The sequence below is a fragment of the Cibotium barometz genome, chromosome 29 (assembly GCF_041138505.1).
Source record: "Cibotium barometz isolate CiBa-2024 chromosome 29, ASM4113850v1, whole genome shotgun sequence".
NCBI lineage: Eukaryota > Viridiplantae > Streptophyta > Polypodiopsida > Cyatheales > Cibotiaceae > Cibotium > Cibotium barometz.
This window is the reverse complement of record NC_141074.1, coordinates 44,903,960-44,930,078: the sequence shown is the minus strand read 5'-3', so window position 1 is coordinate 44,930,078 and position 26,119 is coordinate 44,903,960. Positions and strand designations below refer to the sequence as shown.

Sequence of the window (26,119 nt, the reverse complement as noted above, 5' to 3'; positions counted from 1 at the left end):
ACTAAACTGTCTGTCTATTCCCCAAGTGTCCCGGTTTGGTTTCGAATCAAGCAAGCAGTGAAACATTGCATCTGAGAACCAAGGTTCCAAGAATTCATGGATGCATATATGCACAGGATGTATTGGAGAATCTCCCATTCTAAGATAGCTTGTATCTTCATTGCTCCTTGAACTAGATGTGAACACCTCGTCCAAGCTCATTGGCTAACTAGCCAATCCAAGCCATATGGTTAATGCAAACCGTATCCTCTGGCAAATCCAAGCCGTATGGTTAATCCCGACCAAATCCATTTGGCCAATTAGGCCATTTTGTTAATCCACACCATTTGGACTAATTCAAGCCCATAATATCAGAGTCATGTCGAGCTGATGACACATAGTCATGTCACATTACAAGCATCAATTCCATTATGCATAGCATAGATTACATGCTGTGACAACCCCACTCACATCACCATCATCCAATGCTGGTGTAAACAACCCAATGAGACTCATTTTAGGGATCATTTTTCACTCCTCCAACACGTGAAGTAGAGGACCAACTCTTATTTCGGTAGCACAAAACATTACCTGGTCAGACACCTATCCAAATTGAGCTGCAAAAGCATTTGTCCTTTCCCTTTGAGGTAATTGGTACTCATAAAGTGTTCATAAGCTTGACCTCAATATAAAAGAATGCTCTCATGGAAGCCACACGCCAACAACAAAAAAGAGGACAAAGCATGCATTTTACACTAGAAACAAATCTGACTTGAATTTCTTGCTTTTACAAAAACAAAAATCCAAAATCATATTTGAGATCAGTTCTAGCCAAATTATTGATTTTCAAGCCTTGGTTTAAGGCCACTGAAAACCTTTTAAGTTCTTGTAACTTAAATCATCCAAAATCTTCATGTTGAGCTTCAAGACTCAGACAGCACTTTCCTTCAAAAATTGAACCAGTCACTGTAAGTATATAATCACACTCATTTCTCACATATCCAACTGCTGTTGAAAGCATGGACATCTTAGAGCCTCTTGCTTTGAAAATAAAGAAGATTAAAGGCAGCATGCGAAAAACCACATTTTCCGGATGGGTAATATCTGGTTAAGCACCCATGTATGTGTGAAGACCATTAGTAAACTTTCTTAAATGCGTGCCACTTTAGTTGCAACAGCATCCACAATGGTGAAACGCCACAAACACCACGAGCCAGTTTTGGATCAAACACATTGAAATGCACTTTCTTTAAAGAGTCAAGAAGCATGCCTGTTGGGACTGCTGGCAGAAGAACTGGAACTGCAGCAGGCGGCACATTGCCTGCCAATGCACGAGCTTTACAAAGATGAGCATCTGATACAGATGCAACTTCAAGCACAGCATCAGCTAAACCCTCACTGTTTACCTTCCGATATATGTCCTCCTGAGACACCCCATGTTTAGCAGCAATATCTATTGGAATGTACGTACGCCGGAGCAAACTGTGGTGGTGACTAGCCTTGAGTAGGAGAGCAATACCCTCAGCTTTGCCTACATGGGAAGCAGCATGGTCAGCGGAAGTTGAGCGTACTCCTGCAGCCTCAAGTGTGAGATAAAGCAGAGCAGAGGCTGTGTTCTCTGCATATTTTTCAACATCTGCAATAGTCCTCGGTGCCCCCTCCATCTCAAGATCAGATTGGCTCGCATCTATCAGGCGTGAAAACCAATGCTTGCTCAACTTGTGCTCCTCTACAACTGCACTGAGTGCAGTCACTACAGGATGTTCCAACTTCTTGCCTTTGTAAAGCCCATCTAAAGCATCCCGCCACCATTGGAGGCGGATCAATGCAAGATTTGGTTCTCTGGCACTTTCTCGGATGCGAGCTGTCTCAACATTGAATGCACGCAACACGACTGCTGCTGTGCGCAATCCCATTGGGAGATGAAGGGATGTCAAGTAATGCATATAGTCATAGGCTCGAACCTGCTGCACGCAGTAAGACAAGGCATTCCGAAGCCCCCCAGGCACTGCATTCTTGGACATGAAACTCCTGTTAAGCACTGCACAAGTCAACAAAATCATAAGCATGAGATGGAATTCCTACTTCCTTTCAACATCTTGTATAAGGCAACAAAATAAGTTTAGCTTCTTGTCTGATGAAGTCTCTTTCCTTACCTTCTTGTCACAATCTAGAACCACATTTTGATCAAATGAATGAGTTCCACAACATTATACTGAATTGAACACAGTGGCAAAAGGAACACAGACTTTTGGGGGGTTTCACAGAAACAAATATGGTTTCAATAATTGCATGAAACTACACTCCACTGTTTAATATGCAATTAGTTATGATTCTTTTTGCCAGGCTAACATGGTTTCAAGGTATCATATAGTTGCGAGAGGAGAATGAAGCAAAACACATGGCTAAGGGGTGTTGTGCCCATTGTGTGGGTGCATTGAAGTTACCACTTAATGCTGGGTAGGGATGGACAAGCTGTGCGAGGCATATAGTGTAGGCACCTTGAGGTGTCACATAGGAGTGAATAGAGTTCACTGCTGATAAGGTAGCATAGGCCAACACCCAAATGAATGGCACTCTCCCCTAAGCTTAGCACTTGCAAACATTGCAAAATCCATCCCCCCCCCCCCTCCCCCCCCCAAAAAAAGAAAAAAACACACACGTGCACACACATGCATACACACACACACGACCTCAAAAGCGATGAAAACATGAAGTATCTAATGGCAAAGTGGCTAAGAAAGTGTGCCCACTAGAGGATTTCTTGGAGAAAAATGTGTTGGAGGGAGCTGGAGCTCCCCCCATCTGCACACCTGCCCTCCCTCGCCATCGCCCTCCTTTGCCTCCTTTCTCCCTTGGGCTGCCCTCCGCCTCCCTCTTCCTATGCACAACCCCCCTCCTTTGCCATCGCCTGACGCCTCCCTCTTCCTGTGTGTGCCCCCCGCCTTTGTGCTCCCCTCAACCTTCATCCCCCTTCACACCACCCAGCTCCTCTGTGCTCATTTCCACCTCCTCGCTCTCCCCTGCACCTCCTCCCTCTGCTGGATGTGAGCCACCCCTGCTCCCGCGCCTTTTTCTTCCAGCCCCCCCCCCCCCCCCCCCCCCCCCCCCTGCCACGGGGCTTTCAGCCCTCTGCACTCCCCTGCCTGCACCTTTCCAGCCCGCTGGTCAGTCCTTCCACCCGCCTCGCATCTTCCCCCCTTTTTTTCCGCCAGCCCTGCATTCTGCGCACCCTTGGTTTCTTTTTTCTTTTTTTTTCCTGGGAAAAAGATCCTTCTATTTGTTATTGTAAAACAGCCACAAAGGGCTAAATACAACCACGAAGGGCTAGATACAAACTCGCCTCAAGTACAGGCCGGGGATCAAATAATCAAAAGAGGAGAAAGATGCACTTTCCCTCCAGCTGGCCGCTCTATGAGGAGAAGGCGGGGGGGGAGGGGGGGGGGGGGGGGGGAGGTGATGATAACCACACAGGTGGTCTGTAATGCCAAGTGGGATCACCACCTCTATCGGTGAGAAAAGGGCCAGGCCACCAAAGACTCAAGAAAGCTTCCTGCTGCTTCCGCATGCCGTCAGAGCCACCCTGCAACTTCCCTCACTGCCAATTGGTATGGATGATGTCGAGCCAAATGCTCCTGATGGACTCTACAGGCGGAGTGTGAGTACCCTCGATGGCTCCGCTGCATCTAGCTCGCCATATGTGCCAGGCTGCAATGCTACACTACAAATCTCCCATCTCTGGCATGAGCCCAGTCTCCAGTGACCAGTAGATGGAGCTGTGACTGGTACTACCGAAATGAGAAGGTGAGAGACTTGAAGGGCTAGCCCCTCGCCCTTGGTTTCTTTGCCAGCCTGCTCCCATCATTCAGCCCACTCCTGGTCCTCTTCGTCTCCCCAAGCCCTATCCTCTTCAGCCTCTCGCATTGACAGTCGCCTCCCTAGAGGCCTCCACCTTGGTTTGCAAGATTGTGGATAGCTGCCCTGCACGCAGACAGATCAAGGATCTTTTGCAGGCTAGCCTTATCGATGAGCCTGGAAAGATCACTAATATATCCTTTGGGACGTGGATACTACCAGGTTGACTTTGATTCGCCTGCAGCATTGGATAGAGTCATGCAACTGAGCCCCATTGCATTGCGTATGGCCCAAGCCCGTTACAATTTTCTTTCTTGGCCTTAGGAAGGAATATCTCCTAGTGATAGGTGGTGTTATCGGGAGAGTGATGGAATCCCCCCAACCGCCGCTTCGGTTTTAGCTCAGACAGTATGGATTCTCTCTCTTGGCATTTGCATAGCCTCTCTGCAGACAGTTCCTCATGTCATATCACTTCCCTGCCTCCGTGGAGCTCCTATTTTACAGAGAGTTGAGTACTATGGCCTCCCCAAACAATGCTTCATTTTCCGTCAAATGGGACACCTTGCTAGAGCTTGTCCCTGCCGTTAGTACAAGAGAGCGCCCCCAGTGCCCCCACATCCCCCCCCCCGGGGTGGGGATTTCCTAGCTCAACTCCTCATCAAGGCTCCTGAGGACCCCAGTGCCGGAGAGTGGTAGGGCATTGGTTTGAGGTGGAACCGCTGTCACAAAGCAATGCAGTCATGCGCACCAATCTAGCGGGCCTCAGGAGGATACGGTTTTGTCAAACAAATGTTATGAGCACTTAATCACAGCACCCCCTTGACAGTGCTGCCCCCCCCCCCCCCCCCCCCAAAAAAAAAAAAAAGTGCATACTCGCTGCCCGCGCTTGACCTAGAGAGGAGGCATCAGTCTAGTTCGGTTTGCCGCTTGATCCACCGTTTCTGAGAGCATGTAGCGATGACCATTGCTACTTCTCTGGTGCATGCTCTCCCTCCAGAGTCGCCAAGCACCCCCCCTCGAGTTATGGGGCAGCTGGTAGGTTGTTGCATGCGCAGAAGCCTTCTTGTACTAATCCACAGCCCTAAGTCTCATTAAGAACATTGACGCTAATTGATGAGATGATTAAGACAAAGGAGGAAAGAAGAGAGAGATTGGGTGTCGGGGTTTTATATGGTACAAAACGGTTGCACGAATGCTTGTACGTGTGTGGGCCTTGGTCAGCCCCAAGGGGTTGACCCCTGGCCCCCTTCTACATACATCTACTCATGCTAATGATAAATGAAAAGTTGAATGACTTGATGAATGCTGAATTATGCGCTTATGCTTTATATATATGGTGACGGATGTCGGCCATCTGCCCTGCTATCGGCCTGTTATATGGACAAGAACCCTAAACATTCACTGATAAATGCTGCGCTGATTCCTATGGTCTTGCCCACACCTGCTACCTGTTGCCTAGCTTCTAACCACCTGCCATACAATGACCTGCTGCCAGCCAACAGGATGCTGCTGCCAACCGACAGGCCCTCTGTACCTTCCCATGATGTTGCTGATGGTGATGCTACTAAGAATCATGATGATGATTCTCATACTGTAGATAATGTTGCTACACTGATGACGGACGTAACTAATGATTAGTCAAGGATTAAGACAGTTCATGCTCAAGATTAAGCCATGGCACAGGCGTGCACATGACATTCTCTTATTCTAAACTTGATGACGGGGTGGACCCTGTGTCATCCTTCCTCCCTTGACTTCTACTAACTTTCACTTATTGCTACTGACTTCAACTTCTACTAACTTTGACTGTAACTAACTGATATTTCTATCTGGGCACCTTCGCTCCTGACCTCCACTTCCAAGTCTTGCTGAAGAATTGAGCACCTGTTCAACTGTTGTCCCCATGCCTGCTTTCCCTTACCCTTAACACAATGGTGTGTCACCTGCCGGAACTGATCATGCCTGTCGCTAGGCCTTTGGAACTGATCTAAGAGCTTAATGATGTACCAGTTATGCGTACATACCTTCGGAGAATGCTTCCTCTTGCTTCGCCTATTGGCAGACCACTCCATCTGCTACCCTACTGCATTCTTGCTGGAAACTGTGCACCTTCCTTGGGACTATGCTTAGTGGGCTGAGAATGAATGCTCTGATACCAATGTTGCATGCGCAGAAGCCTTACTGTACTGATCCACAGCCCTAAGCCAAATTAAGAACATTGATGGTAATTAATGAGATAATTAAAACAAAGAAGCGAGAAGAAGAGAGAGATTGGGCGTCAGGGTTTTCTTTTATTCATATGGTACAAAAAGGTTGCACGAATGCTTGTACATGTGTGGGCCTTGGTCAGCTCCAAGGGGTTGACCCGTGGCCCCCTCCTACATACTTCTACTCATGCTAATATAAATGAAAAGCTGAATGACTTGATGAATGCTGAATTATGTGTTTATGCTTTATATATATGGTGAGGGATGCAGTCGGCCATCTGCCCTGCTGTCGGCCTGTTATATAGAACAAAACCCTGAATATTAACTAATAAATGCTGCGCTGATTCCTACGGTCCTGCCCATAACTACCACCTGCTGCCTAGCTTCTAGCTGCCTGCTGTACAGTGACCTGCTGCCAGCCAACAGGATGCTGCTCGCAGCCGACAGGCCCCTTGTACCTTCCCATGACGATGCTGATGGTGATGCTACTGAGAATCATGATGATTCTGATACTGTAGATAACACTCCTACACTGATGACTGACTTTAACTGATGATTAGTCAGGGATTAAGACAGTTCATGCTGAAGATTAAGCCATGGCACAGGCGTACACATGACATTCCCTTCTGCTAAACTTGATGATGCGGTGGACCTGTCGGAATGTGCAGCGGAAAAGAGAGAAATCAGAGAGCAGAAAACTGCAGAAGAGCAAGAGAGGAGAGATAGTCTCGAACTCGACTATATACACAAGTATATCCGGTACAGAACTGGGGGGGGCAAGGGCCCCAATATATCTGGGCTGGAGCTGCAATTGGCCCTGTCTAAAACAGACTGACAGCCCCAGAGAAAACTGTTCGGCCAGCACAAAACAAAGGGCCCCACCTGAGCAGCCAAATCCTACAGGCCGACAAGGAAAAAACATCACCCCCATGACTGGAAAAAATGGGAAAATGGACAATGGAGAAAACCTCGCATGGGCAGGCACACCCACATCACTGGCCCTCACTCTCTACAGTGTAATATAGTGCAGACAAGAGATGACTGCTAACACCCCCTCTCAGCTCCTAGATGTGAAACCAACCCCATTGATACACGGACGGGAGGCACGGTGGTAGACTACATTATGGGGTCTTTGGAGGCATCACAGCTTGTCACCTCATTCTCCATCCCACCTCGTCCTATTGGGGCAGATCATACATACTTGGCATTTTCACTAGCCGGATCACCAGGATCACCAGCCCCCCACATACCGATGCCACACACTACCATCTACTTTACACATGACATGGCAGACATATACACTGGCAGAGTAGAGGATGGGCTCCTACTCATGGATCCCCTAGCACCTATGGATACCATTACAGCCCAGCTAGCATCACTCCTACACACAGCTGCATTACAGAGTTTCCCACATCATGTCCACTCAGGAGAGCCTGCGAGATCTGGGACTACGCCCCAGAACAGATGGTATGATGACGAGTGCAGAGCCCTATACTCACGGCTCCGCATACAGAGAACCTTGGGAGCCATCACAGAGCAGGAGTCGAGGAGAGAGATGAGGAGACTTACTCGCCGCAAAAGGCAAGCCTTCGCAGAGATACAGGAGCTTGAGATCTTCCATTTCTTCATGAGTAGAGATAGCCCTATCTCATGGCGGCACTTCAGAGAGCCCCGGACACCGACACCCATTGCAGACCCACAGACATGGCACACATATGCAAAGGGCCTATACCACACCCCACAACAGCCACCTATACCTCAGCCACAGGAGCCTCGACCTACCACAGCTAGCTTCTTTACCCACTCGATGGTAAAGGAAGCTATCCGCCGCCTACAACATGGACGGGCCGCCGACCATATGGGCCTACAAGGTGAGCATCTCATATATGCAGTAGATTCTTTGGCTCCTTTTCTTGCACACCTGTTTAACAGGGCACTAGCAGAGGGTTTGCCTGCGGAGTGGACGATGCACACCATTGTGCCAATCCACAAAATAGGGGATATGCTCGATCCGAGCAACTACAGGACGGTTATGGTTGGCCACGTGTTGGCCAAACTCTATGGTGCAGTGTTGGAGCAAGAGCTTAGCTTATATGCTAAGCGAGCAGGTTTACGCTCATCAGGGCAAGCAGGCTTCAGGAGAGCTTTCTCTACCACTGACCATGTATTCACTTTGAGATGTATGATTGATCCGGCCAGAGTGAGGAAGAGAAAGCTCTATTGCTGCTTTCTGGATTTCCGCAAGGCATTTGACAGAGTACCACGAGAGAGGCTCTTTCAGCGCCTGCAATCTCTTGGCATACCAGCAGATATGACATGGGACATCTATGCATTATATGAGCAGGTTTTTGGGCGAGTCAGATGCCTAGGAGGTATGTCCGAGACTATTGCTAGCACCATTGGTGTGAAGCAAGGATGCCCACTTTCCCCCACGCTATTTGGGTCATACATTGATGAGGTGGCTGACTTCATTACACGGGGAGGCGGAGATGGAGTTGATCTAGCAGGTACCTTAGTACATATTATGCTTTATGCTGATGATATTGTATTAGTGTCTGAGTCTCCAGGAGGTCTACAACAGCATCTACATGCACTCGATGATTTCTGCACACAGAGGGGTCTTACTGTGAACCTTGGGAAAACCAAGGTTATGGTCTTTCATACATCAAGACAGGGCAGGAGTCAACTGAAATTCACTCTCACAGGACGCCAGGTGGAGGTGGTGACATCATACGTGTACCTAGGGGTTACCTTCTCTGCAGACAGCCACACGCTTCACCATGGGTTCAGCAACCTGAGCTAGATTGACACGGGGATATGCAGCATTGGCTATGCTAGAGAGACAGTGCCACCAGGCGCATTTTCAGGAGCACCGGACGAAGGAGTGGCTATTTGACACATTAGTCACACCGGCACTGATGTATGATGGATTTATAGAGAGGCCTAGATACATGGAGGGCTTTTTACCACACGGCTCCGAGTAGCTATTGGTCAGCTTAGAGTCTCATCACATCGATCGGAGATCGAGACTCGCAGAGCAGCACGGATCCCCCAAGAGGAGAGGGTATGCACATTGTGCAGAGAGGAGGTGGAGAGTGAGGAGCATTATGTATGCAGATGCAGAGCATATACAGCCATCAGAGAGAGATATCCCATTTTATTCAGAGAGCCACATTCCCTACGCCAGCTCTTTGAGGCAGCAGACTAGCGCATACTGGGGAGATTCATTCTAGACATACAGCGTCACAGAGAGACATCATTACAAGCTCAGACAGCTCCAGAGGGGGACGACAGACACAGATTACTAAATTTTTTCAGAGATCCACCCCACTCCCAGCCCCTACACAGCAGGGAATTACTCTCCAGAGAGCAAAGACACTCAGAGCCCGCAGGAGACAAAGGACACCTGGCTTTCGGACACCACGCCTATACCAGAGAGAGATGGCAGAGATCACAGCTCAGTTTCACAAAGAGGGTGCAAAGCGACTGGCTCGCTTCAGAGCAGACCCAGGCATGTTCTTCGGGGAGCTGTGGACACCCCCTTCATTGATGTATACCATTTTATACCCCCAGTATGGTACAGGATGGAGCTAGCTAGGTTGCATATCATGATTGTATACTCCATGCATATAGCTTTGCATTCTCCTAGTAGTAGAGCTCCATCCCCTCCCCCACTCATTGTACTTATTGCACACCCAGATTCAGTTTTTTAGTTCAGTACTTTTTCATCCGTCTTCCCACCCACCCTTCCTCAGGCCCCCAAGGCAGCAACATAACTCTCTCTCTCTGCTGAATCTCTTCGCTCTTTCTCTTTCCCCTACATGACTTGAAACCCCCCCCCCTCCCTGCTGCTGCTGTTTCGCGCTGATGTCATGCATTAATTTTCAGTCCATTGGCTGTGGGAAGTTCTGCAAAAAGTCATGGCCAAGACCGGGTTTAAAGAGGAGCTCGTGAAGGTGGAGGACAAGCTCGGCACAATTATCAAAGAAAACAAGAAGATGGTCGACTCTTCCGTTACCGCAATCATAAACCGCCTCTCCAAACTCGAGAAGGGATTTGACAAAATCCAAGAGCTCGAAGAGAGAACATCCAAGCAAGAGGCTGAGATTTCAGCCTTAAAGGAGGAACTAGTGGAGGCCAAATTGCATGCTAAAAGTCAAGCGGCTGAAATCTCAGCCCTCAAAAAGGAGTTGGAAGCCACTCAAAAAGCAAGCTTGAGGATGGAAAATTTCAGCCTTCCTTTATTGAAGAGCTTAATACCATCAAGGAACAAATGAGGATCATTCGCGAGGAGGAGGAGCAACATAAAGAGAAGACATCTTCATGGGTGGAGGTGATCACAAAGACACAAAAGAAGATGGACAAGGCGGAGAAATGGATCGAGGTCACCAAGAAAGGGAAAGGTAAAGAATCACTACCCATCCCCACTCCCACCATCATCAACATGACCCTTGAAGAGGAGCAAAGGAGGAAGACCCGGGCCTTACATGTACGAGTGTCCGGTCTAAAAGACCGTGATGATGCAGAAGGGGAAACCAAGGAGCTCTTCTCTATGATGGGCATTGAAGCCACGCACACAAAGGCATGGAGAGTGGGAAAGAAGAGAGAAGGTAGTGGCGAATCTTCTAAGGAGAGAGCACTTATCATTCGTTTCCCCTCCATGGAAGCGAAGAAGGACTTCTTGAAGAGACGTCCTACACTCAAGAAGACGGGAATATTTCTTGGAGATGACCTCACACTCTCGCAACTTGCCCACATGAAAGAAGTTATGCCCGAGATAAGGGCAGCCCGAGAGAAAGGAGTGGCAGTATTGTTTAGAGAGGAGCTACAGCCACTGATACATATAGCCCGCAGAGATGAGCAGGCTAGGTACATGTGGGTTAGACCGAGGGCAGAGACGGGCAGATATCTCTACATTGCTATATGCTATTTTGCTCCTAGTACATCAGTGTATGCATCACCTAGCGGGCAGTCTCCCTTTTCTATTTTGGATGATGACATTTGGGAGTTCTCCAGGGATGGTGACATCATTCTCTTGGGGGACTTCAATGCCAGGACCGCCCATAACCAGACAGTATTTTATGATACCTCAGAGGAGATGTTGAGGGAGCTTGATGTTAGGGATATGGGCCTATCTAGACTCTCACAGGATGAGGAACATACAGTGTATGGGCGGTATTTGATAGACATGGGGACTGCACATGGATTGGCCATCCTGAATGGCCTACAGAGATTCCCGACATCGGGCGGTTTCACTAGCTTTCCACATAGGCATGGTGCTAGTACAGTGGACTATGTTATGGCTCAGCCCAGTCTCATTCCATCTTTTCAGGATTTTATGGTAGGCACTAGGCCGGTTAGAATAGCAGTGGATCATGCTATCTTGTCCTTCACTCTCACATTTCAGTTCAGCACCCCTCCATTCGGACAGGTCTCCACACACACTCGTTATACCTTTACGAGGGAGACTGACACCGTGTACACGGATGAGATATACAGACAATATGTGCCGAGGAGCCGGGACGGCCATTAGATGAGACGCTTCATGCTATAGCATCAGAGGCATATCCCCATAGTCAGCCTACATGGAGACCGATCTGGGAACATGCCCCAGAACAGTTGGTATGACGAGGAGTGCAAAGAGATGAGGATCAGATTACAGAGAGAGGTGCTCATGGGTGTTACCACTCACAGACAATCACGGATTACCTTCCGGCACCTATTGCGACGGAAGAAGAGGGCTTATCTTGCTCAGTTAGAGAGGGATTTGTATCAGTTATTTATGAGTCAGGACTCAGGCGAGGCATGGCGACTATTCCATGAGCATTCACCATCACCAACCATTACCTCCACAGAGATTTGGGGTGAGTATGCAGCATCCCTGTACACAGCAGCAGGACAGCCGCCCCTGCCAGACCCATCGGAGCCATGCCCAGAGACATGTGCTTTCTTTACTGCAAAGATGGTAAGGAAAGCTATTGACAGGATGAGGACTGGGAGAGCATATGATCGATAGCAGAACACTTTATTCATGACAGAGATATGCTTGCAGAGCTTATTGCTATGATGTTTAGCCGAGCCATGTGTGAGGGTTTTCCTGAGACTTGGAATATGTCCACGATTGTGCCTATCTTCAAGTCAGGGGATCCCATGCTTCGGTTAGGGTCACTGTGGACTGACGACCTCGCCTGCGAGCTCCGCCTCTCCCCCCCCCGCTGCTTCTCGCCGTCGCGTCCCCCTCTCCCCCCCGCCAGTCCACCGCTTTCTCCTCCGTCCTCTCCCCCGCCTCCTTCATTGCGCCCCTCTTCGCCATCTCTCCCCCGCCTTCGCTCCCCCGCCTCCCTCCTCATTTCCTCCCCCGCCTTCTTTCCCCCCGCCTTCTCTTCCTTCGCCACCTTCCACGCTTCCTTCCCCGCCATTCCCCCCTCCGCTTGCGTCATCTCTTCCCCCGCCTCTCTAACCCCTTCGCCTCCTTCTCCCCCGCCTCTCCTCTCTCCCCCGCCACCTCTCCCCCCTCCGCCTTCTCCTCCGCTGCGCATCTCTTCCCCTCCGCCTTCTCCCTCTCCTCCCTTCCGTCTCGCCCCTCCGCCCACCGCTAGCTCCTCCCCGCCTCAGCTCCCCCCCCCTCCCCCCCCGCCCCGCCCCCGCTATCTTGTAGCCCTCCGCCTCTCTTTTTTCCTCGCAGGGCTGTGTCCCTCCCTTTGGTGACCCCGGTTTCTGGCCTTTTCCCTCTGGAGGACTCCATGGAAGCCGCTCCGACTAACCCTGCCGATTCCGGTCTCCGTCTAGAGTTCACAGCTGAAGATCTTCAGTTGTTTGTTTCCACAGTTTCTGCTCTTGAGGCCTCCTCCTTGGTCTGCAAGATAGTGGGTAGCCGTCCGATGCGGAGAGAGCTTCGCGACCTTCTGCAAGGCAGCCTTGTTGGCGTGCCCGCCAAGATCGTCAGCGTAGATTTTTTGGGACGTGGCTACTACCAGGTGGATTTCGAGTCCCCACAGGCAGCTCAGATGGTGCTGGCTCGGAGCCCCATTGCCCTCCGCTCATCCCGGGCGTTCCTGGCGCGATGGACTCATGGTTTCGACCCCGCTTCTGACCCGCTAGCAGGCGCGACAGGTTTCCCCGTCACTATCTGCTTTCCTGGACTCCGTAGGGAGTACTTGCCCCTCTTGTCATCCATTGGCAAGGCGTTCGGGCAGGTGGTGGAGACGCCTCAGACAGCGGCTTCAGTGATTGCTCGGGCAGCAGGACTCCCGGCCATTCGTGTTGTGGTTCCGGTGAACCCTCCCGAAGACGATCCTTCTCCCTTGTCTTTCTGGAGGACATCTGATATAGCGCGTGGAGTATTCGGGCCTCCCCGGCCAGTGTTACACATGTCAGGAGATGGGCCATCTCGCACACGCCTGCCCCCGCAAGGGGGTTCATCCTTCACGCTATGCCGCCTCTGGACCCCCTGCAGGAGACCCGAGGGGTGGCCATCCACCTCAGAGACCGGACATCCCTGGCTCGCCACAGCAGGCGCCATCATCTGACGAGCAGGCCCCGGCGGAGGATGCCGCGCAGACCCAGGAGGCTGGCGGATGGCAGGAGGTTCGCCGGCGAAAACGCCCGGCCCGCAGGGACCGTCGCAGACGCCAGCAGGCAGCACAGGCTGGCGGACAGGCGACTCCGGTTGGCGGACAGGCGACTCCGGTTGGCGGACAGGCGACTCCCCGCACTTATGCTCCAGTCAGGGATAGGCGGCCAGCAGGTCCCACCCCGATGGACGAGGATTCAGACTCAATGCCCGTTGAGGCCGCTGGTGGAGCCTCCCACGTGGAGACCCCGCTCCCGCCTCCCCCCGCGGGGGGCCCCGCCCCCTCCTTGGAGCAGATTCCTGAGGATCCCGGGCCGCACTCTTCGACCCCCGGCTCCCCTTCCCCTCACCCGGAGAGCACCCCTTCCACCCCCCCCTCTCCCCCCCCAGCCCCCCCCCTCCCTCCTCCCCCGGCGGCCCCCCCTGACACCTATCCTCTGGCAGATGCCTCTCCATCCTCTCCTCGCTCTCCCCCCTCCTCGCCGCGAGCCCCCATCCCTCCCTCGGCCTCTCCAGGATACTTCGCCAGACCACCCACTGCCCCGGGGCAGCGCAGCTGGGTAGGCCAGAGCTCAGTCCAGCGGCTGTTCCACCGCCACTCCGGGCCGGTGGAGATGGCGATCCTTGCTTCGCCCGCCACAGAGTTCTCTCCAGCCTCCCCTGGGGGGCCCCCGCGAGTGATGGGGTTACCAGTGGATTACGGTTTTTTCAGGTGCCTCCAGCTGGATGCTGGCCCGTTCGAGACACTGGTCGGGCCCTTGCGAGTTTGCGTGGTGTGCCATCCCTCTCGTTCTCCCTCAGTGGTGAGTAGCATGGTGGCTTTCTCCTTTCCTCTCAGTGTTGCCCCAGACACAGCATGGGATTGCAACTCTGTAGAGGAAGTTTTGCGTGATCAGATACTGGAGTTTTCTCACCACTTCAGTGACTTGGGGCTCACGGACCTATTGCAGACCCGATTACACTCAGCCCGCATGAGCTTGTTTGGTATAGGAGACTGGCGGGCGGATCCGGTCCACACCTGAGTTGAGGCGGTGCTTCTGATTCTCCTCCATGCCGCCCTGAGGGTGCAGCCTACCTTTAGATACATATATGCAGAGGATTGGTCTCACGCCTATGCCCTGGACAGGGCGAAGGCGGAGTGGGGCTGGACACAGAGACAGGTCACCCTCTTTTTGGAGAGACTCCCCACCCGGACAGACAGTGATTATTCTCCCTCCAAGCCGGCGCCCAAGACTCAGAGTGGAGGGCAGATCATCCGGGCCGGCTGAGAGGGGTGAGCCAGTGGAGGCTGCTTCACTTGCCATAGCTCATCCATGAGGATCCTCTCATGGAACATCCAGGGTCTCGGTGGACATCGCTGCTACATTGGTCGGGGCAGACTTCGCCAGGAGATCCAGAGGGCTCTCGTTGGAGGACCCATAGATATCCTTTTCATCCAGGAGCACCACCTTTCTGCCGGGCGTACCCGCACCTGCGGGAAGATCTTGCCAGGCAGGAGTCACACTTTTTGGTCACCGGCATATGGCTCCCAGGGGAACCAGGGTGGAGTATGCATCTCAGTCAGCGAGCAGCTTCTATCCGAGGTTGTGGACTCTGGCACTCTGGTCCAGGGTCGTGCGCAGTGGATCATCCTTCGGGTTGGGGAAGACCGCATTGGCTTCCTCAACTTCTACGCCCCTAATGGGGCGACCGGGAGAGCCGAGTTCTGGAGCACCATTAGGCAGTCCCTCCCCTTGGCAGACCACTGGTGCCTCGGAGGGGATTGCAACATGCTGGAGGATGCAAAGGACAGGATGGGGGGCAGCCAGGAGACCATTCATGGGCCGGAGCTCGCTGCCTGGGAGGAACTAGTGCTACAGGTGAGAGGCCAGGATCCGTGGACTCTCCCGGAGTTTGGCAGGTTGCAGGGGAGTCTATCTTTCTCGCGCTCGGATAGACGGGCCACAGGAGTTAACCTTTCCCGCATCGACAGGTTTTACATTGATGAGTGGGCCTGTGATAGAGGTGGCACTGTGGGCATACTTGCAGGCTCCTCGTTTTCAGACCACTTTCCAGTGCTTCTCCAGATCGAGGACCCCATGAGAGGAGAGCAGGGCCAGAGCGTCCGGATTCCAGATTGTCTCATAGAGGAGCCCGAGATTGCGATCAGAGTTGAGCAGGTCTGGCAGGAGCTGCAGTTCAGGAGAGGATCGGCAGCCAGCGATCTTGCCAGTGGCTTGCAGGAGATCAGCCAGATGCTCAGACAGGCTGCCTTGGACCGGCTGGAGGCCTTCAGAGAGCAGGAGAGGAGCCTACGGAGGAGTCTAGCGTCCCTCCAGAGACTCCAGGAGAGGGATCCTACGAGCCCTTGGATCTCAGAGCAGATGGAGTCAGCTCGCACTGAGATCAGATCCATCGAGGAGAGGAGGGTGGAGTTCCGATTCCATGCTCGGGCTTCTTTTTGGACACAGGCTGGAGACAGAGTGACTCAAGATTTCTTTGAGGCGACAGGGCCTCGCTTCAGACGAGAGGGTCTCAGGCGTCTTCGGCAGGCTGATGGCCAGGTTGTGATGGATCCCCCCAGGGTTCGGGCTATAGCCACAGATTTTTACAGGGATCTTCTCTCTGCTGAGCCAGCAGATGACAGGGTGAGAGAGGCTGGAGAGGCAGTCTGGAGCTTCACGAGACCGGTTGTGCCGGCCCGTTTGCAGCACTCCCTTCTCTCCCCCTTCTCGGATACGGAACTGGAGGAGGCTCTTCAGGCATTACCTCGGGGCAAATGCCCAGGAGAGGACGGTCTTTCGGTGGCTTTCTTCCAGAGGTACTGGGGCTTCAGATTGGCATTCCAGGAGATTATGGAGTCAGGAGTCATGCCGGACAGCATGGCAGAGGGGTTGATCCACTTGATCCCCAAAGAGGGAGGAGACAGACTGGAGATTAGACAGTGGAGACCGATCACCTTGCTAGGCACGGCCTACAAGGTCCTAGCTAAGGCGATCAGCAGGCGGCTTCAGCCTCACCTTCCGGACATCATCCACTCCACGCAGACAGGCTTCATCCAGGATAGGAGCATTATGGATAACATTTTCTCTTTCTGGGAGGCTACGGCTCTGGCTAGATTTCGACAGGAGGATCTGGCAGTGCTCCTTCTCGACTTCGAGAAGGCATATGATCGGGTGGACTCGGCCTTCTTGGAAGGCACTATGGAGAGGATGGGCTTCCCCCCTCAGTGGATCCGTGGGGTCTCTGCACTCTACACATTGGCTCATAGCCAGGTGCTGATACAGGGCGTGCGCGGAGAGAGGTTCCAGCTCTCGCGCTCGGTGCGGCAGGGGTGCCCCTTGGCGCCCTTTCTTTTTCTTTTTGTGGCGGAGGCCATGAGCACTTTTTTGACGGCACAGGATACAGGTTTGCGGGGCCTCCAGCTTCCCATCCGCAGCTCGGAGGAGCTCCTAGACTCGGAGTTTGCGGATGACACTGCTGTCTATCTTCAGGGAGGTGAGGAGAACCTCCGCCGCTTCGCCTTAGCCATGGACAGGTTTTGCAGAGCTTCGGGCGCTTTGATCAACTGGCACAAGTCGTGTGGGTTGTGGGTCAGCTCTATGCCCCCCCCGACTTGGAGGCCAGTTGATGGTTTTCAGTGGCTGCCCCCCGGCACTACAGTGCGTTATTTGGGATGCTATGTGGGCATTGACATATCTCCGGAGCAGCAGATAGCCCCCCTTCTTCTGAGCATTCGGAAGAAGCTTCTGTATTGGAGTACCGCTCGTTTATCTCTGGCTGGCCGAGTAGTTGTGGCCAACCAGGTTCTGCTTGCTACTATGTGGTACATCACTTCTTGCTGGGCCTTCTCTCGGGCGTGCATTGGCCAGGTGCAGAGGCTCATCAGGAACTTTCTTTGGTCCGGTGGCGACGGGCGGCCCGCCAGGGCCAAGGTGGCATGGGCGGTGATCACTCAGCCGAGGGAGAGAGGCGGCCTGGGCATTGTTGATCCTATTTGCCAAAGCCGAGCATTGCTTGGCAAGTTGGTAGTTCGTGGCCTCCTGCCAAGCGCTGAGCCGTGGAAGGAGTTTCTTGTTTCCAGGATGCTCAGCCGCACCCCTTCTCTTAGCGGCCCCTGGACCCCCAGCATCAGGTGGAACTTTACAGAGCAGCGATCCAGAGGAGTGGGCCTTGGCTTCGAGGAGCGTTTTGCAGCTAGCCTTCTGAGGGCCTGGGCGCATCTGAGGCCGTCACTCTTCCAGACTCCCCCGGGCACCGATGAGGAGCGCCTGAGGCAGCCTTTGATCTGGAACCCCTTGATTCGACTCCCCAGTGGCCATATGGTTGGATCGCGGTCTCACGTGTCGTGGGGCCCGCTGAGCTCTGGCCCAGCCCAGTCCCTAGACGACTGGATAGGTTTTCAGCAGCTGCCTCTAGAGGCCCAGGAGAGGAGACTCAGTGGGATGAGGGGCAGAGAGTTGATGAGACAGGACATTGAGGCGGCCATCCCCCGGGAGTGGCGGACCCCAGTACAGGACCCTCCACCTCCACAGTGGATGGGTGTCTTTACTCGGCATGAGATCCTTCTAGCGGTCTGCGGCACAGCGGAGAGAGTCGCCCCACTCACTTTCGAGGTGGGAGAGGGTGGCCAGCTTCAGAGGACACGACTAGATTTGGATGGGCTCCAGGGATGTATTCTTCAGAGGGTGCGGGTGGTCGGCTTTCATCAAAGACAGTGGCATGTAGACCCCTCACCGGCCTCGATAGGGGAGGACTGTTCTTGGAGATTATGGGCTTGGGACAGCAGGCCTCTTATTCGCCTTCAGTGGGATCCAGGTGAGTGGTTTTGGCGAGATCCCTACTTGGCCCCTACCAGCCCAGGCATCCCCTTTTTTCAGTACACAGCGAGGCTGGGACGGCGGATTCAGAGACACAGGATAGCGAGCACCCCGGCGGCGGCCGAGCATTGGCGGCGACAGGGGCTCTCCCCTGCCTTTCTTAGGGACTTCTGGCAGCGCCTTTGGGCCAGCTTCCGGCCCCGGAAGGTGACGCTGTTTCTCTGGCTCACAGCGCATAGAGGACTGGCTGTGGGGGCTTGGCTAGCTTTCGGCAGTCACCCAACGTCCTGCCCTCGGTGCGGCCATGCACAGGAGTCGCAGCGGCACTGCTTATGGGATTGCCCACAGGCACAGCAGGTCTGGCAGCGCGCTCTCAGGATGGTTTTTGCAGGCTCACCAGGTGAGATGCTGGTGACGTGGGGTGCGGTGGCTTGGGCCAAGGACAGCGGCCCGGCCCTTGGATATGAGGACGTCCCTGGCAGTGCGACCATCCAGGTCTCTGACAGGGCGATGGCGGTGGTTCCGACGCCAGACTTCTCTTCGGCAGCCCCTCAGGAGGGGGTCGGGCACAGATGGGAGATGATCAGCAGCATGACGGCTTGGCACATTTGGAGAGCCCGATGCAGGGAGGCCATTGACCGCCAGGCGACTCCACCGGCGGAGGTCATACAGGCCCTCTGGGTGGACATCATTCACACCTCGAGAGGACACTGGGGGAAACTCCAGGGCGACTCGGATCGCATGAGAGGGCGCCGCAAGGCTTTCCTCCGCACTTGGCAGCCTGGCCCTTTCCTCACCGCGAGGGGCGAGGATGTCACTTGGCACTACAGGCCTCCAGTTTGGCTTTTCTCACCTCCCACATGTACTACTAGGTAGCCCCCCCCAGAGAGCGGCCAGCCACGGGGGTGGAGCTCAGGTGTTCACTGTGTTTTTTATCCCTCCTTGCGAGGTGAGCTTTGTAGCCTTATGGCGTTTTCTCATTAACTAATAGAAGGATCGTTTTTCCGGAAAAAAAAAAAAGGGGGATCCCATGCTTCCTGGGAATTATCGTGCCATCATGATTGGTCACACATTGGCTAGATTATATGCATCTATTCTTGAGCAGGAGTTGAGTAGATGGGTAGAGAGAGAGGGCATACGTGCATCAGGGCAGGCAGGGTTCAGGAGAGGTTTCTCCACTCTTGACCATATCTTGACACTCAGAGCTATTATTGAGGAGGGCAGATTATATGGCAGAAGGATTTATTGTTGCTTTGTGGATTTCCGCAAAGCTTTTGACACAAGACTGATGCGCAGACTACAGGAGATGGGAGTGCCCACATAGCTGATTTGGGGAATCATGGCTTTATACAGGACAGTTGTGGGGCAGGTTTGTACTACTCAGGGTATATCTGAGATGGTTCACTCCACTATTGGGGTGAAACAAGGCTGCCCCCTTTCTCCCACCTTATTTGGGATGTACGTGGATGAGGTTTCAGACTATGTAGAGCGGGAGGGTGATAGAGGAGCACAACTAGCAGGGACATGGATTCCGCTGTTATTGTATGCTGATGATATTGTGCTGATCTCAGATTCTCCAAAGGGGATGCAACATCATTTGAATGCATTGCACACGTTTGCACAGGACAGTGGATTGTCTGTTAACCTTGGTAAAACCAAGGTGATGGTGTTTAACACCACAACACAGTGGGTTAGGAGGTCAGTACCCACCTTTACATATGGACAGGAGACAGTGGAGTATACAGATGCATATACTTACCTTGGTGTGGTTTTTAGTGGCCCACTATTTTCCTTGAGGAGAGCGGCGGAGACCAAATTGGCCCACTATTTTCCTTGAGGAGAGCAGCGGAGACCAGATTGATTAGAGCTTATGCAGCATTGGGGAGACTAGAGAGGATATGTTCGCAGGTTCAGTTTCAGGAACCTCGAACAAAGCTCTGGCTCTTTGACACTTTGGTCACTTCAGCCATGCTGTATGGAGTGGAGATATGGGGACCCTCAGTGGATCACCACAGCCGAGCTGGTAGCACTCATGGATGGAGACGTATGGAGAGGCCCTTGGTTTCTATGGTTTCTCGGATGATTAGGGCCAAGGCCTCCGTACCACATGATATTATCCGTGCAGAGATGGCTGCCCCCCATTTGGTAGTAGAGGCACTCACTCGATCAGTCTCCTTTATACATAGCACTTAAGCTCTCCCTAGAGACAGATATGCTCGCTTAGCCCTGGAGTCTTCACGACAGTTGGCATCACAGGGAGACGGACCATGTTGGTATGCACAGATGACAGCTTGGTTCCAGCTGCATGGCTTTAGTATGGACAGGCTACCTCCATTTCAGTACTCCCTGGATGCACTCTCCCTCTCTCTCACACGGGCAAAGATTACAAGACTTATCAGGTAGGACTTGATTCAGCTGGACACTAGGAGGACATGGATACAGCCGACACACGAGCTTGGTACAAAGACGGCTTTCTATAGAGATCATCTTCTCCAGCTCACGCAGGATGGGTTTGTGATTAGACCCAGCTACATGGATACTCATCTTTCTCATGGGGTACGGTGTGCTATTGGTCAGATGCGCACATCCTCACACCAGCTAGAGATTGAGGCTGGCAGATTCAGAGGAGTACCAGCTGAGGCCAGGATTTGTCAGCTGTGCCAGATGGAGCCAGAGACAGAGTTACATTACATATGTCTTTGTCCAGTATATTATGAGATACGAGGCCATTTTTACTGCCTGTTTAGAGAGGGTTTCGGACCACTTTCTAGAGTCATGAGATACCAGGATCAGAGATGCCTCGGATTATACTTGCTGGAGCTTCGTAGACATAGAGAGGGTCTCTTGAGAGGGAGGGGATCAGAGAGGGAGAGACACCTACAAAGGCAGATTATAGACTTCTTTCGACCAGAGATTGAGCAGTCAGGCCAGCAGGCATTGCAGCTAGTCCCAGAGTATAGCCGCACCAGAGGTACACTGATTGATCGGGCTATAGAGCTGGGGCGGTCCAAGCGCCCCAAGATGAGAGGCCCATCTCAACACCGGCGGAGACTACAACACAGAGGATCATGACCATACTAGACGGCATGGGAGACGTCCAGTCAGAGTACTCACCATGGAGGACATTGAGGATATCCGCCATCGACCGATGAGAGACATCTTTGGATAGTGATGTGTATGATGCTTACCTTTGTTGCTGGAGTTTTCCTCCCAGATGTTATCCATTAGGAGCTCCTAGTACCGTACTTTTCCTCATAGTTGTTTCAGTTTCAGTTAGTTGTTTAGTTGTTTTTAGCTTTTCTTACACAGACATTGTATCAGATCCACCAATTGTTGTAACCTTTTTGGTCTCATAGGTCATTTTGGGCTTCTGAAGACGTTAATATATCATTTCATTTCTCTCTCTCTCTCTCTCTCTCTCTCTCTCTCTCTCTCTCTCTCTCATGATTCTTTTTTTTTTCAAAAATTGAAATTTAAAAAAAAAACTTCTCCCTACCCTTTTCCTATTTTGCGAAATCTTGTACCCATTTCAGAAATTTCAGAAATGGGCATTCAATTCGATGCCCAAATTTGGGGGAGATTTTCCCAAATTTGGGAAATTTTAATTTTTGCAAGAACCCCCAAATTTGGGCATCGAATTGAATGCCCAAATTTTTGAAATTGCAGAAATGGGCAGTCAATTCATGCCCAAATTTGGGGTTTTTCTCATTTATATCAATTACTCCAAGAACCCCCAAATTTGGGCATCGAATTGAATTCCCATTTCTGAAATTTCAGAAATGGGCATTCAATTCGATGCCCAAATCTAGGGGTTTTGTCCAATTTGGGCAATCTCAATTTGGGCCCCCAAATTGATGCCTAAATTTTAGGCAAAATCCTGAAATTTCAGATTTGGGCCCAAATTGGAAAAGCCCCAAATCAGATTTTGATTGATTGATTATTGAACTGTGTGGGAGTGGTTAGTAGATATATGGCCAACCCTGGCAAGAAGCATTGGGAAGCAGTGAAAGGTGTCATGAGATACCTGAAGGGCACACAGGATATGTGCATTTGTTTTGGCAAACAGGATGCATTAGTGCATGGTTACACGGATTCGGATTATGCCGGTCATCCAGATAACCGGAAGTCTACTACCGGTTATGTGTTTACATTCACAGGAGGTGCTGTGTCATGGATATCCAGGATGCAGAAGTGCACAGCCTTATCTACTACAGAGGCCGAGTATATTGCAGCCACAGAGGCATGCAAGGAGGCATTATGGCTATCTCGGTTAGTGGTTGATTTGGGTTATACAGGGGATGTTCCATTGTTGCATTGTGACAGTCAGAGTGCCATCCAGTTGGCAAAGAACCCTGTCTTTCATGCAAAGACGAAGCATGTGGATGTAAAGTATCACTTCATCAGAGAGGTGATAGAGAACAAGCAAATTCAGCTTGTTAAGATTTATACGGATGACAACCCGGCTGATCTGTTGACAAAAAGTTTGCCTCCAGAGCGGTTTGCTCATTGCAGACACTTGATGGGCATTGGATGAGGCCAGTTTCAGCCTTGATATGGCCTTGTATATTATCATGTACATGCTGATTTTTCTTTTCCTTCATTTAAGGGCACTTTGCCTTTAAGTGGGAGGTTGTTGGGGTAAAGGCATTATGCCTACCCTTATAGTGTGTACAAGCCCATAAGTTATAGTACATAGTACACTTAGTACTTTTAATGTACTAAGTGCACTATGTGTACTAGTGCAATATACATGTGTGATAGGGGAGTCACACACTCACTTGGTGAGTTGACTTATCCCCACAACTCTCTCTCTCTCTCTCCCTTCTCTCTGTGTATGTCTCCCACATGAACTCTAACCCTAATTAACTCTCCCATTCAACCGGCTAGCTCAGCCCGCCGTTCAATCCATCCTTTTACGGAGCTGGTAGAGATGACCATTGTTGTCTCTCATGTTCGGGCTTGCCAGGGGGCCCCCCCAAGGTGCAGGGGCAGCCAGTTTACTACAGCTTCTTCCGATGCCTTCCATCAAAGGACTGGGTATGTTCGGGCTTGCCAGGGGGCCCCCCCAAGGTGCAGGGGCAGCCAGTTTACTACAGTTTCTTCCGATGCCTTCCATCAAAGGACTGGGTATGTTCGAGGAGACGGTGACTCTCATTCGGATATGTGTGGTGTTATATCACTCCAAACCTTCCACCCCAGAGAGTGGCACGACGATCTTCTCCTTCCCTCTGAGTGCAACACCGGGGACAGATTGGAGCATGGAGTTGGTGTCCGCCGCCATTCATGGCTCTCACACAATTTGCATAATCTACGTATCATTGATGTGCTTACCCACCTTTGGCCTTTGGCTCGCATGGAGTTGGGTGGCTCGAGCCACAGAGATCAGGAAGGGGAGATGGTGTCCTCAAGCCTGGAGGTGCTTCTTTTTGTGTTCTTTATGTTTCAAGGACAGCACCCCTTCCCCCCTCCTTCAGATACCTGCACTGCACAGGTGGAGTCCACAGTATGCATACTCCACAGCTCAGACGGAGTGGCTCCACATGAAGGACAAGACTCGTGCCCATCTGGCATGGCTTCACCCCAGGATCGACTGTAACTTGGTTGAACACAATGCTAATCAATACACTTAAATACACTAAGATTTGATGGACCGTTGCTCAAATACAAGAAGTAAACTGCTGAATTGACAAGAGACACACGATGAGCCAAAACCGCCGACCCCTCCCTCAAATGCATGCATATATATATATATATGTATATATATGCATGTATATGTGTGTATATGCATGTATATATGTGCATGCATATATATGTATAAAGAGCCACCGAGGTTGAAGCCTAAAAAAATCAGGCTCATAATTATAAGGAGTATTTGATTTACTAATATGAGAATGAAGGTACAATACAAGAGAGTGGCTGAAATCTGAAAACAAGCATCTCACCGCGCCTCGCTCTCCTTCGGGAGCGGATTAACGAGTCCACAAAGATGGTTGCTGAAATGAAGACTCTCACCTGAAGGTCTCGACGCTTTCGACTGGCACTTCACCTCAGCGGCTTAGACCCCTTAGGCTCTGATTTATTTTTTGTGCGCGTTCACTCTTCATCAACATTAATTAAAAAAAATTCGTGTGTGTTTTTATTAAATTTTTCAGACCTTAGGTTTTCCAAGGTTTGTAACCTTTGAGTAACCTTACTGTACAAATGGTGTAAGGTTTCTTAAAGATTTTTTGGAATTAATTCTTTCCACTAATTTAAATCTCCTTCAAATTTTATTAGTTCCACGTCGAAAAAAAACTAGCACGAAGACATAGACCCAAAAAAACGTACATACTGAGAAACCAAAAGTAGATATGACAAACTTGAACGAAGAAGCGAAAATATAATTTACGAAATATGGGGTGGGTGTCATTTACAACAGTCGAAATTAATTAAACGTAAGAGAGAGTTCCCAAGGCTTATACAATTGCAAAGTACAAAAACAATACCAAAGAAAAGCAAATTTCATTCCAATGGATTTATACATGCATGAAACCAAGACAACAAAACACAAGTGTGTGCAGTTGTGAAAGCCAGAACCCACAAATGCACTCAAAGCTATATTTCTTTACAATAGCAGGCATTGCCATAGCTAGAGGAAACATGCTTCTTCTTCGTTAAGGCCAACGAATTTGCAAACTTCGGGTGATAGTGGGACGAACTCGTCTCCATTAATGATTGCTTTTTTGAAGTTCTGAGTTCTCTCCCAGTCAGAAAGATATGATTGTTGTGATTGTGGCTCGTCGTCGTTGTCAATGACGATAGGATCGGCATGACTCCCAATTATGCAATATGGTTATGAGCCACATTTTTTTGACTACATTCTGGATCTCTATCTTCACTTCTCTCATCTTTTGCCTTTTTGCCTGTTGGATTGTGCATGTTGGATCTACAAAGAAGATTTCTTCTATGTCTACACACTAGGTGAGGTGAGGAAGCTTCATGACTTTCCAAATTGCAGAAGATCTTCTCCTACTCATGCCACTTCTTGTCTTTGGAATTATCCATGATGCCGCATCGGAATATTTTCCTATGCAGACCATTCTCAGCAATGTGCTCTGGAGTGAAGCACCAAGCTTGTTAGCTATGTAATTATCCATGAATACATACGCCCTCTCAAACAAGTTAACAGGCGACAAGCACACTTTGTTCTTCAAATCAGCCTGTCCATCAAGAGCGTATAGTTGGTGTCCTCTTGTTTTCTCCTCAGTGGAGATGTTATGTGAGAAGAACTTAAAATGTGGCTTATGCAAGTCTTTCATGCAATACCCTACCATACCTTCAAACGTATACATTTTTATTTGCCTCATATCTCTACACATTACTATACCTCCCTCTGGTATGAAGAAGTCCCAGCCCAAATACCATTTGATTGTTTACCATTTGATTGTTTTGCCAATGCTTATGAGTGACGGAGCCATAAGAGTCACTACCATCTAAAAATGTAAATGGTTCAAAGTGCCTCCTTTCTCGAGTGCAAACAAGCGCTTCAAGCACTCCATCCTTACAAACTCTTCCAATGTCTCCCAGCAAGATAGATTGATGTCTACATTTCTGGTGGCTACTGTTACTAACACTTCAACTAGTTTTGTCTTCTTCTCTAGTGGAAACTGAGGCGTCTTGTGCACAGAGGGCACTGAGTCGACATTCTTCTCATTTTGTCAAATGTT

General features: G+C 50.9%; 1 protein-coding gene across 4 annotated transcripts; it reads right to left on the bottom strand.

Annotated features, from left to right (window-relative positions):
• Positions 1-735: 735 nt before the first annotated feature.
• On the bottom strand, positions 736-24,548 carry LOC147622241 (Terpenoid synthases superfamily protein). Of its 4 annotated transcripts, XM_086823352.1 has the most exons (4): positions 24,426-24,548; positions 1,386-2,020; positions 1,250-1,300; positions 736-924 (listed from the first exon to the last, which is right to left on the bottom strand). In XM_086823352.1, exons 2-4 carry the CDS (start codon positions 2,001-2,003, stop codon positions 910-912), a joined length of 684 nt encoding a protein of 227 aa, XP_086679478.1. In that variant the 5' UTR covers positions 2,004-2,020; positions 24,426-24,548; the 3' UTR covers positions 736-909. The 4 variants fall into 4 exon arrangements, with proteins under 4 accessions (XP_086679478.1, XP_086679477.1, XP_086679475.1 ...); XM_086823351.1 differs by having other exon boundaries at positions 1,250-2,020; XM_086823349.1 differs by having other exon boundaries at positions 736-2,020.
• Between the last annotated feature and the right edge of the window lie 1,571 nt (positions 24,549-26,119).

Coding starts and splice junctions, on each gene's coding strand:
- LOC147622241 (XM_086823349.1), bottom strand. CDS start 2,003: ATGTCCAAGAATGCAGTGCCTGGGGGGCTTCGGAATGCCTTGTCTTAC.